Source organism: Archocentrus centrarchus, chromosome 23, assembly GCF_007364275.1.
Source record: "Archocentrus centrarchus isolate MPI-CPG fArcCen1 chromosome 23, fArcCen1, whole genome shotgun sequence".
Classification (NCBI taxonomy): domain Eukaryota; kingdom Metazoa; phylum Chordata; class Actinopteri; order Cichliformes; family Cichlidae; genus Archocentrus; species Archocentrus centrarchus.
Window position 1 is genome coordinate 158,940 of NC_044368.1, and position 13,298 is coordinate 172,237.

General features: G+C 41.0%; 1 protein-coding gene across 1 annotated transcript in view; it reads right to left on the reverse strand.

Moving 5' to 3' along the window:
• Positions 1-2,829: 2,829 nt before the first annotated feature.
• The window catches only part of tnpo3 (transportin 3), a 30,319-nt gene continuing 19,850 nt past the window's right edge, over positions 2,830-13,298 (reverse strand). Inside the window, exons 17-23 of the mRNA XM_030720038.1 lie at positions 11,765-11,881; positions 5,650-5,744; positions 4,625-4,781; positions 4,380-4,547; positions 4,167-4,279; positions 3,477-3,560; positions 2,830-3,389 (exon numbers count right to left, since the gene is read on the reverse strand). Of these exons, the coding sequence (XP_030575898.1) occupies positions 3,500-3,560; positions 4,167-4,279; positions 4,380-4,547; positions 4,625-4,781; positions 5,650-5,744; positions 11,765-11,881 (711 nt within the window). The 3' untranslated portion in view covers positions 2,830-3,389; positions 3,477-3,499. The remainder of the gene's footprint in view (positions 3,390-3,476; positions 3,561-4,166; positions 4,280-4,379; positions 4,548-4,624; positions 4,782-5,649; positions 5,745-11,764; positions 11,882-13,298) is intronic.

Below are 13,298 nucleotides of genomic sequence, written 5' to 3' on the forward strand. Positions count from 1 at the left end.
AGTATACCTAAACTTCAGAGACCAGAACAGGAGTAGATTTCTTTGTACTGGTTCTTGCTGGTCCCTGGACTGGTTCATGAGGATTTCTTTGTTGTTTAAAAGTTTTTGGATGTTTTTTTTTTTTTTTGCTGCCATGACACGAACAGACAAGTTTATTTTAGAAGAGCTCCCTTTATCTGAGCTGACTCATGACTGCCTCTCTGTGGCTGTCTGATTTACTACCATAAGAGGCAGCAGGGAGCAGATTTATTCACTTTATCTCAGGTGACACAGCTGAGTCAGGTGCAGGTGTGAAAGTTTTAAATTCTTGCTGTACTATGACAAAAAACATTATATATCTATCTCTCTCTCTCTCTATAGATATATATGTCAAGCTGTGTTGTGTTGAAATTGAGCAGAATAACATGAAACACAATTAGTTAATCTCTCTTTGCTTTTTAATTGGGATATTTTGTATCGAGCAGACAGACATTAACCTGTTAACTGGGCCAATAATAACCAGAGGGCGTCACATAGCTTTTTTACAGGTGATTTTGGTACGGCCAGTTACATGATTGGCCTAACGAGGCGTCAATCAAAATGGGAGGGTCTAGCCTGCCACATAAAATGTACAGTTGTGTTCAAAATAATAGTCCAATATGACTAACCAGATCAATCAATATTTTTGGTAGACATCATATTACTACATGGCAAACAATTTACCAGTAGGTGTAGTAGAGTCATAGAAAACCAACAGACCCAACATTGATGAGATGCATGCTGCTGAGTCTGTGTAATTGAATTATTAATTGAAAGAGGGATGTTCAAAAAAATAGCAGTGTAGAGTCCAATCAGTGAGGTCATTCATTCTGTGAAAAACAGGTGTCAATCAGGTGGCCCTTATTTAAGGATGAAGCCAATACATGTACATGAATTTCTCACTGAAAACCTGAGAAAAATGGGCCGTTCCAGTGTTCAAAAGAACAGCGTTCTTTGATTAAAATGTTGATTGGAGAGAGGAAAACATATAAAACATACACTTATACATTGTACAAAAAAGGACTGTGCATATATATATAATGACACCTATTTAAAAAATTTTTGCACTCACAAGTTTCATGTGTATAGATTTAGATGTGTATATAGTCAAATTATCTCTTTAGTCTTTATATTTTTATGCCTTTAGTGTATGTTATTGTGTTTTTGGTTTACTCGTTTAAATGAAACAGTTGCAGCTGTAACAACAGAAATTTCCCTCTGGGATCAATAAAGTATTCTGATTCTGATTCTGATATAAAGAAGTGCAGAAAACAATAGGCTGATGATCTCCAGTGTTCTAAAATGGAAAGCAAAGCCAGAGAGATGTGGACAAAAACGGAAGACTACCATTCAAATGGATCGAAGAACCAGTATTTGAAAGACTCAGCCAGTGATCAGCTCCAGGGTGATCAGAGACAGTCTGATGTTACCTGTGAGTACTGTGACAATTAGAAGACACCTGTGTGAGACTAATCTGCCGACAAGAAGCCCCCATAAAATCCCACTGTTAAAAAAAAAGGCATGTGCTGAAGAGGTGGCAATTTGCCAAAGAGCACATCGACTGGCCTGTAGAGAAATGTAGAAACATTTTGTGGACTGATGAAAGTAAGATTGTTCTTTTTGGGTCCAAGGGCCCCAGACAGTTTGTCAGACGACCCCTAAACACTGAATTCAAGCCACAGTACACAGTGAAGCATGGTGGTGCAAGCATCATGATATGGGGATGTTTCTCTTACTATGGTGTCGGGCCTATTTATCGCATACCAGGGATCATGGATCAGTTTGCATATATCAAAATACTTTAAGAGGTCATGCTGCCTTATGCTGAAGAGGAAATGCCCTTGAAATGGGTGTTTCAACAAGACAAAGACCCCAAACACACCAGTAAGCGAGCAGCATCTTGGTTCCAGACCAACAAAATGAAAGTTATGGAGTGGTCAGTCCAATCCCCGGACCTTAATCCAATAGAAAACTTATGGGGTGACGTCAAAAATGCTGTTTCTGATGCAAAACCAAGAAATGCAGAGGAATTGTGGAAAGTTGTCAAATCATCCTGGGCTGGAACCATTCGGCCTGTTCTTTAATCCATTATTATTTTAAATTGCCTTTCAAGATGAAATATCTGTTCTTGGTCTTGGATTTTATCAAATAAATTTCCCCTCAAAAATGCGACTTATAGTCCAGTGCGACTTATATATGTTTTTTTCTTCTTTATTATGCATTTTTTTGGCTGGTGCGACTTATACTAAAAATACGGTAGTTGAGTTTATAAAGAAAAATGCAGACACTGCCATTTTTTTGAACAGCCCAACATTAATTTTTCTTAATTTCCTCTAAAGTAATTGGAAAATTTATACATTTTTCTACGTTTTGATTTAGAATATAATGTGCAGTGTCCCCAATACCTGTAAATAAAAACTATTATAAGGATTCTGAGCTTTATTCATGTTTTTGAATGCACTGCTATTATTTTGAACACAACTGTATGTCTGGTAGACGCGGCCACTTGTCAGTTGACAGGCTAAACGGGGTAAAGGCTGGCCGTCGATAAAAGCCTCGAGCACCGAGGGGAGAGAAGCTAGAGAACTGAGGCTCCAGCATAGCACGAACAGTTCAGAAACAATTTGAAATGAGGAAAAAAAAAGCTATTTAATTACTGATAAGTCATGTTTTAGACTGCTTATTGCTAACAGATCTATTCTGACCCAAACTGCAGCCATGACTGGTTCTGAATGAAGGCTTTACAGCAGACAGCTCCTCCCCCTCTTCCAGGTACTGCCAGGTGACAGTAATAACCAGAGACACTGGACGAGCAGTTTTTTTGTTTTTATTTGTTTACAACAAGGCTACATCACCGATGATGTCATGGTGTCAGTCTCTCCGCCTCATTACCCAGAGTTCACTGTTTCACTTTGTGGAAGAACAACTAAAATTCAACCAAAGTTAAAAAGGTCAAAGGTGACGCCAAATCCTCCTGCAGCACGCTGCAGCCAAGAGCATCATGGGAAATCTTTTGGCTCCTTTTATGGCACGGACAAAAAAAACACCACGACCAAAGTCCAAAAATAAATCTCTAAAAACTGTTGACCAGGCACATCCTCTGATTTATGACTGCAGCCTCCTGACCCTGCCCACCTGCTGGACCCAGCCCCACCCACTCACTACCTGCTGCAGGTGAAGTTAGGTGAGTTCAGGTGAGATGGGGTGGACTCATTCTGTCCAATCAGTCTTCCATCTGTCAGCCCTTCAGAGTGAGCCACCCTGTTCACATTCGAAGTCCTCTGTCATCATCATCATCACTCCTTTGGATCCTCGTCTGCAGACGCAGATTATTGCCGTCACCTCTGAATGCTCGTCAACAAAAGATTTACCTGGGAAAAAAGAAGTCTTAAACACATCAGAGAAACAAACAAACAGACTAAACACCTACCTGAATGTACCTGAGTGTACAGTCTCACCTGGCGGTGTGAGAAGGCTGCAGCTATCGGAACAGTCTAGTGAACTCTCTGATGGCCCAGCACACCTGTTTACACTCCTCAGCACTGCAGAGAAGAACAAATGTGAGGTTATTAACTTGACACCTGTGCAGGTATTTAATGGTATTCGAAACACAGCAGCTCTGAACTTTATTATAAACCTTAAACCTGATAATTAGATTCATTCTCCAGTTTAAAACTCGTCAGGTGAAGAAGTTTTTACCTGTCCAGATGAACTCTTACAAGCAGCACGTTTTTCCTACACCTGAAACCTTTCTCTGAGGTTAGGACAAGTCCAGACTCGCTCGCTCTGGACTCCAGATTGTCTGCGTTCCACTGTCAAATGGGCGAGTCTCAACAAAACATGACATGCCTCAGCCAGTTTTACCACCTCACAGTCAGCCACACCTGTCCCTGAACGCCTCACAGTCAGCCACACCTGTCCCTGAACGCCTCACAGTCAGCCACACCTGTCCCTGAACGCCTCACAGTCAGCCACACCTGTCCCTGAACGCCTCACAGTCTGATAAGTCATGGACTCACCTGAACACTACGCAAGTTTTAAAAGAGAAGCAACTTGAATAAACACCCGAATGAACATGAATCTCCTTCACCCATTATCTGTTACCTGTCCTTGAAAAGAAGGAAGCTGAACACTTTGTGATGTCTTACCTGGTGACCTGTTTGTGGAAGTCAGTCAGCTGTTTGTGGGTGACAGTCACGGTGCCTCCCGACGTCTCCTTCGGTAAACCTTTCAGAGCGCTTTCTAACCAGCGGCAGAACATCTGCAACAGAAGGATGGAAAAAAATAATTTAAAAAAATCAGTACCTGTACTCGCTCACCCGAGCACATGTGCGTACACACACCTCACCGTGCATACTCACCGGCCGGTCAAACACCATGATCTCCCAGAGCACTTCGGCAACGTCAGGTAGCGTGTACGGCGGCAGACAGAAACAACATGAGTGCATCAGCTGAGTGACGAGCTGCTGGCCGTGCTGCTCCATGGCCTGACCAATCAGACGCTTTCTCACCTCGAAGTCCTCCTCATGCTGTAGACACACAGGTGTTAACATTTTACAGTCATGTGACATTACAGGCATTTATGGCACGCATTCTGCTGACTCACATCATTGGCAACTCCCGTGTGGATGAGGTCTCGCACAAATTTCATCACGCTGCAGTTGGCGTCTCGGTGGTCCAATGAGGCAGCGGCAATGGCGCACTGGATGATGTGAACGATGATGCTGCTGCTGAGTAATGTGACGGGACTTCGCTGGACAAACCTGAGCAGATGACGACACCAGGTGAGAACAGGCCAGATCTACAGAGTCTGGGGTTCTAATAAAGTGCTCCCTGGCCTCTTTTCCACCGACGGGGTTCCGGTGCCAGTATTTGAACCATTCAGCGTTTTTTCCACCGTGAATGCACTCGGTGCTTGGCCGAAAAATGTGTTCAACTGCAAGGCAGCTGGTCTGGAACCAAGAATGCGTGACGCAAGCGGCAGAAGGGCGTGACTTTGCCATCTCAACATAAAGTTTTCTACCGCTATTTCACTGCATGGTGTGTATTATATGAGAAAAGCGAAGTGATTTTTACGGCTTTGAATTAGGTTGGGTCCTAAGGCTGAACTTGCTGGTTTGTATCAGTTCATATCACAGATAAAAGGACACAAACTGCGTACTTGCCATCTTGCTTGTAATCGCTGTCTCAGCCAGTTTCCCAGTCATGGATTAAGCATGGTCCTAGACTAAAAGGAAAAGGTCAATGAAGACCACAACAAAAAAAAGTATTTAGTCCAGGATTAGACATAATCCCTGTATGGGAAACTGGGCCTCTGCGTTTACCTCTGTGCTGCACACAGATACTGCAGTAGTTTTGTTTGGACCATGTTGTTTGAACACATTTGTTTGCAGCACAAGAAAGGGGAGCGTGTTCTTCCACGTATGTGCACTTCGGCTTCCATGTCCAGACGAGGACCCGCCCACACTCACACGTAAAGGATCAGTTCACAAATCGTGGTGGAAACGCGGGCTTGTTCTTAAGCATTTCACCAGTTCACTGAAACAGACACAAGCACTGGCACCTCAGCGGTGGTAGAGTAGTACCTGAGGAACCTGGCTCAGACTTAAACAGGTGGAGCTTCAGACATACCTGGTGGCCAGCCTGAAAAGGTCATCCACAGTGTCAGGGTGATTCCTCAAACCGTTTGGCTGCTCCAGCAGCTGGAAGGTTGGCATACAGAGAGCCTGCAGGAGGAGGAAGCAACATAATCACCATCATCACCAATGACCTAGACCCTGTACTATGAACCAAGCTCAGCACACCCAGGATATCTTTCAAATGATTTGGATTCTCAGACCCTAACATTGGTGATCAGGATAAAAGGTCGCACAAACTGGTTATCAGCTTAATAAGTTAGCCCAGGGTTCCCCCTGTGCATTCACATAAAAGAGATGTATCTGCTGCATCTGAGCAGTGTGTGTGAGTCTGGTTTTTTTTTTTGCATTTTTGGCCACAGCGGCTTTCATTGATAGTAGACAGGAAACGGGGGGAAGATACAGGGGAAGACACGCGTGCAAGCTGGTGACAAGCCGGGACTCAAACCCATGCCGCCCGCACCGCAGCATATATATGTGGTCGCCTGCTCCACTATTGAGCTACCCGGGCGCCCATGTGTGAGTACGTTTTGACCCTCTATGACAGGCCTATTCAATGACTTTTTGTTCTGGGCCAGATTTGAAAATTTTGAGATGCCACTGGGCCGAAGACCCCTACTTATATTATTTCTTGAGATTTAACTCTAAATATGCTAACACCTGAACTAAGTCATAAAAATAAATAAAGGAATTCACAATAAAGGCTTTATACTGCATCATTTATTGATGAGCAAATTAATTCAAGTGCATTGCAAATTTTAACATTTGGTCCAAACCTTGACCAGAATATTTTTAACAAGGCATCTATTCACCACACATATGTTTAATAAAAAAAAAATGTAATAACTTTTTGCAACAGTAAAGTCTATCACCCTGCTCATAGACTTTTTGTCACTCTGCCCTCTGGCAGGCGCTTTAGAAGCCTACGGACCAGGACGACCAGACTGAAGAACAGCTTTTTCCCCAGAGCTGTCTCCTTACTGAACTCTGTCCACCATTAACATTCACTTACATCCTGGACATTGACTGTACCACATTCATTTACATCACTTGTTACATGGTACATCACTGTATAATTGTATATTGCATATTCTCATAGTTTTACTCATTTAGCACATTTTGTATTGAAATGCGGACATAAAAACATCCATCTCATATTGAGATTTAAATTGATAAATTCTTTCATACATATGTATAGCACCTTTATATTTTAACTGTATGTCTATAATACCTCTAATATATTCACATTAATATACTCACAAGCATATTCATTATATTATATTACTGTTTAACTACTGCTTATTGCACTACTGGTTAGATGCTAAACTACATTTCGTTGCCTTGTATTGTACATGTGTAATGACAATAAAGTTGAATCTAATCTAATCTAATCTTCTATAACATTTTAGATGTATTTGCAAAAGTGCATTTGTTGAACTAGATAGACCAACTGATGCAGTGCATTAAATATTTCAACAAAAGAAATTGCACCAAGTGAACACTTAATACCTGTAAAATTAAAGGTTCTTCTGCATATTCAAAGTAATGCTGACTTAATGAGTTCAGTCTTAGAGTTCAGTCTTTGGGGTAAAATAAACACATTTATCAGTCCAAGCAGGGTTAAAACGGCGATTTTCCTTGTCAATTTTCCTTTTTTGACCTGTCAGTGATATATTTTGGCGGTTGTCACACTTGGAGAGAGTATTCTGGGCTGGCGTTGCTAGTGGTGCGTTCAAGTACAAGAGGAAGGGTGGGAATTTTTAAAACTGTCATAGCAAATATGATTTAAATACGTTTTTGCAGCTTACGTTGGGTCAGTCAGGGGGTGGGCCAGTCAAAGGGGGTTCGTGGGCTGGATGTGGCCCCCGGGCCGCTAATTGAATAGCCCTGCTCTATGATTTCTTTCACAGAGGCTAAAACAAAGATCTGAACTGCAGTGAATGACTGTGTGGCTGAGTAACTCTCAGTGCTGCTGTTTATTTGTAAGGTGCATATCAGAGCTCTGAAACTTTAAATTGGATCCATTTAAGGGATGATTCACAATTATCAACATTTTCCAAAGTGTACAAAGCGTACTCTTTTTACATGCCGCCACACTGTACTGGCAGTGGAGCAATTTGTCATCTGAGTAGCCGGTCTTGTGCCAAAAAGTGATTTCCGGTATTTGCCCAAAAAATTGTTGCTGGTATTTATATTGTTGTAAATGACTTGCGGGCCTATAATCAGTCACGTGTATCTCAACCATCATCTCTTATGAATGATATCAATTCATTTTGAGTCATAAAGAACATTTCTGTCACAAGGTAGAAGCTGCAGTCAGATTTTAGCAAAGTGACTTTCATATATTCTTTATTAATAAAGGTAAAAATTATCATTGACATTAAAAATGTCTTTTTTCTGGAGAGGTCTGCCAAGAGGGCTGCAGAAACTGCAACAAAGATAACAATACAGTTCTATAAAGAGTAGCCAAAAAGGACTGGATTGATTATAATGTAGCTACAATAACGCAGAGTCATAAATATATTTGCAAACCAAGTCATTTCTTCATTTTATATATAAGCCCTTCATATGCTGTGCACGACAGCCTATTTACCGATATAAGCAAAGATAATACATTTTTAATAAAGTTTAATCTAATCTAATCTGATCTTTTTAAAAAAATTGTTAATCACTTTTTGGCCCAACACCGGAAAACTGACAACTCCGCTGTTGCTGTGTTTTGTGTACATACAGCGCTGGCCGCCAGTCACCAAATTACGCACAAATATACAGGCCAGCATAGATGAAAACAGGCCAGGAACATGTAGAATTAATGTTCATACCTTCTGAATAAAATCCATCACCGTTTTCTGCGGTTTACTGCATACGTTTTCCAATTTTGGAACAATGCTTCCACTTCTTGTTGAATTTATCTTAGCTGCTTTCCACACCTGCTTCACAGCACTCGCAGCTTGTTCCTGTCTAATCAGAATCAGAAGGTTTTATTGCCATATGGGTGAACAGGTTCACAGCATTAGGAAATTGCTGCGGTATCGTCAGTAGAGTAAATTTGTGAATCGATGATGGCCTATTTTAAATAATTCAATCAGGCCTTTAAACTGATCCGCCAGACCGAAGGCCATATCGCTGCTAGGGTTGCCACCTTTCACAAATGAAAATAAGGGATCCCCGCAAAGGCTTCTCAGGACCATGACCAACATGGCCCAAGTTGCCCGACTCACATTTTATGTTGTGTTTATTTGTAAAGGGGTGATCAAGAAAGTCATACATAAAATTAAATACTTTTTTTAGTAATGAAGACTTTATTGTGAAAGATTGCTGCATATCAAGTGCTGTTAAATAAGGTTGCATTGCATGCAAATATATAACAAAGTGCAATGAAACACAACCTGCACACAAGTTATTGCACAATTAACCTAGTAAATGATATACTATATTATCTACCACATGACAGTAGCACTAGCACCTAATTTAATCTGTTTGTGTAGAGTGCACCAATGAACTAAATAAGTTGAAAACTTAATGCAACTCTTAAAGCTGCAGTATGTAACTTTTATAAAAATATGTTTTTTACATATTTTTTAAAATTGTCACCATGTTGTGACCTGACAGCAGCAGCTTTAAAGTGCATAACTGTTCTTGCTGCAGGGACTCTCTTTGTGAACCCTGGGACGCTTTTACCTAAAGAGGAAAAACCCGCAGGAATGTAAGTAATCATGAAGTTGCCTGATTTTATTACTTTTTTTTATAAAAATCTGTTCACAAAAACTTGGGACAAACTTTAAGTGACCACAAATAAGCTTTTAGCTTGACTTTTCGTTTTTTCCTCTTTCATCTTTCTGAGATATTTCATATTTTAAAAAGACTTTTAAGAGTTTTTCATCAAATCAAAATTATAGACTCTTGTCTTGGGACAAATTATTTTGTGGGCGCCCGCATATCATAAAATGATATAAGTCACTAAATAAAAATCATAATGTTTGTGCCAAAATCTCTCAGAGAATTAACCCCAGTTTTATGAATTTTTACATTTAATGTGCAATGGAATTTGCACTTTTTTGGTGGGACATGATTTCGCCAAAGTCTCAAGAATCAGAGGTTTACTGTTAATCTATTGGCATCATTTGTTCTTTCAATGGGCATATATATGTATACTAATACTACTGTATATTCAAGTAATGATCATTCAGACTCAACGTCCTAAACAATCAAACCACAATAGTCTGCTAAAGCACAATAGAAAACTGAATCAATAATAACATAATGTTCTGTACCATATCAGTGTCAGGAGATGACTATGGGATGAAGCACTGCGACACTGATGCCTGGCTTTTCTCAGCTCTTATGGTTCTGCAGTGTTGCTCTCCTGATCCATGCTGCCTTAGATCAGATTATATTAAACTCATCCCCACTGACACTGTTCAGCAATGGATGTGCATCTTCCCACTCACGTCTGTATCTTTGCATACGTTTTCGTTTCTGGGGACGTGGTAGCGTGTCGGGTGTGGTAGTTTTTAAAAGGCGCGGGTGTGTGACATCTGTCACTAGGAAACGGTGACAGCAGCGCCAGCAGGCAACACCATTTCCTGTGGCAGGCCGGGAGGTCCTAAGAGGATCCACAACAATTTTGCTGGCCTTAGTATTTCCTATATTTTCTTCTGTGTTTTATTGTTCTATTTAGTGTTGATGTGTGTGTGACAGACATGAGTATTGGACATTTTTGAAAATACCGAACAAATCGTGTCCCGTATTGGTTCAATACGGGACGCAACATTTAGTTGCCAAATAAAGGACGATTCCATATTTTATGGGACGGGTGGCAACCCGAATCGCTGCAGACCACGCAATGGTGCAGTGGTGTGAGTCCCTCCAGCATTGCCGGTGTTGTGCCAAAAAGTGATTTCTGGTATTTGCTAGAAAATTATTGCCTCTTCTTCTATTGGTTTTACTGGTGGTTGGAAAACCAGCTTAGAGGTACAATACCGCCACCTACTGGACTGGATGCTCAAATTACATCGACCGACCAACATTTTCTAACTATATGAAAAGCATATCCTGGGTGTTAACTCCCTCCCTCCTGTCGTACGCCTTGTACGCATTGGAAAATGTCGATAATTGTGAATTATCCCTAAATAGCATAGAAGCTTCCTGTCCCACAGCCTGGTGAAGGAGACGTGGACATCATTCAGTTTGTCACAGATCAAAGTGATACTGATGTGGTTGATTAAAGTATCCTTGTCGTGTGTTCTTTGGTTCTTGCAGTGTAAAAGAGTCTTAGCAGCAGATTATCAAGTAGAACATTTATACATTTCCTAAGTTACCAACTTAGTACACACACATTCCTGTGACAATGCGAGGCAGCGTTTGTGCTTCATTCAGTGGTTTTATTAAGGTACGGCTCAACAACCTGCACACATAAAACAAATTCCCAAAATCTATATTGCACTTAAAACATGCTGAAAATAAAACATGGCGCTTTAAGACGATTTCAAAACCAAGAACATAACCTGCTCCTGCCAGCTTCAGTTTTTATTCTGGCAGCTGCAGACTTGGTGCTGTTTAACGGTTTCAGAGTAAAGATTAAATATAAAACTAAACTCAAAAATAGGCTTAGTCTACATACAAATCTGATGCGCTCAGCAAGTCCAGTGCAGGTGTACTGTTTTAGGATGAGATACTAATGCTTATAGAACAATAAAACTTGTAAAATTGTTTGCAACCAAAAGCAAAAAAAAAAAAAATCTAAGAATGTCTATTTATTACTTATATTTATTAGTAAGGCTCATTAGGGAAACACAAAGACTTTAGATACTGAAAATCCCTCCTACTCTCCCCGCAGAGGTCCAAGGGATCTTCCAGGAATGGTGACAATAGGCGGTGATTTCACACCTATTGATCTCTCACCTGAAACTTACCTGCTCTAGGGCAAATTAGGTTCACAGCATAAGTTACCCTGGGTAAAAAATGAACCACCTCTGTAGTACAGAAAACCCAGAGTTAATCCTGAAGTTACCTGGTTCAGAGAAAATCCTGCTTTGTAATACAGGCTTCAGCTCAGTCAAGCAGGTAACACAAAGAGAGCCAGAGCCACAGTGCCCAGGTGTGCTTACCTGTAGCATGTCAAGCAACCCTTGCCTGCAGCCCTCCTCCATGCCGTATTCATCCACCAGGATGCTGCCCAGGTACAGAAAGCATGAGTGTGGATACACCTGGTACACGCTCACCATCTGATGATGACAGACATGTGAAGCAAAACAATATGGCGTCATCTGGAATTTCGGATTCTCTCCAAACTAATCACAGTCAGAGTTTAAAGTCAGTTTTACTCAAAGGAGGAACATTTCAGAAACCGTGAGCTAATGTGTACTAATGGACAGGTGTTTAATATTATGATATCACTGATTTCCTGATTGTGTTTAAAAAAAACCCACAGACAGCACCCCCCAGAGGCTGAAAGATTTATTACTCATCAGGTTCCAGTTCCAGGAAGTAGGTCTGGATAAAACTGAGTTTGTTAACCCTGATTTGAGGGAAACTTTTCCAAGGATGGCATGCTCTAATCTCTGTGATAAAATGTTATGGTCAACAAAAGTTGCACTGAGGTCCAACAGGACAAGAACAGAGATGAGTCCACGGTCAGACGCTGTAAGAAGATCATTGGTAACCTTCACTAATGCTGTTTCTGTACTGTGATGAATTCTGAAACCCAACTGAAACTCTTCAAATAAACCGTTCCTCTGCAGATGATCAGTTAGCTGTTTTACAACTACTCTTTCAAGGATCTTTGAGAGAAAAGGAAGGTTGGAGATTGGCCTATAATTAGCTAAGACAGCTGGGTCAGTGATGGCTTTTTAAGTAGTGGTTTAATTACAGCCACCTTGAAGGCCTGTGGTACACAGCCAACTAATAAAGACAGATTGATCATTTTTAGGCTTTCAAAAGAATTAAAACTTTGAATCTTTGATTAATTAATAAGCTGGAACAGAAGATTGCTGCTACTCCTCCTCCTCGACCTGTGCTTTGAGCATTCTGACAGTTAGTGTGACTTGGGGGTGTTGATTCATTTAAACTAACATATTTATCCTGGTATAACCAGGTTTCCGTAAGGCAGAATAAATCAATATGTTGATTAGGGCTGCAACGATTCATCGAGTAACTCGAATAATTCAATTATAAAAAATCCTCGACACAAATTTGCTGCTTCGATGCTTTGTTTAAACTCTGCAGCGCTCAGGTATCCCCGTGTAAATGGAGCGTTTCTCCGTAGTTGTCGTCTTTTTCTTCTTGTGGGTTTAATGTCGGTAGAAAAACCAGCCTAGAGCTGTATTACCGCTGCCTACTGGACTGGAGTGTGTATCAGGCGTTTAAAAAAACCCTTACATTCTAAAAAACTCTCAGTCGCTGCGACGGATTCCCTTTGACACTTGGATCATAGCTGACATGTTTTTCCACGCCTCCACCGCTCTCTACCATGTTTGTGTGTTGTGCTCGCTGTGTTGCGAATTTCAGCTGCTATTTTTTTTCTCTACTTCAGCTTCCAGTTTAACCGCGGTTTACTAGCAAGTTCCGCCATTAGCACTAGCGATCGTCCGGTACCAGAAGGACCCCTTCCCCCATCGTACTTTAATCCCTGATCAGTGACTA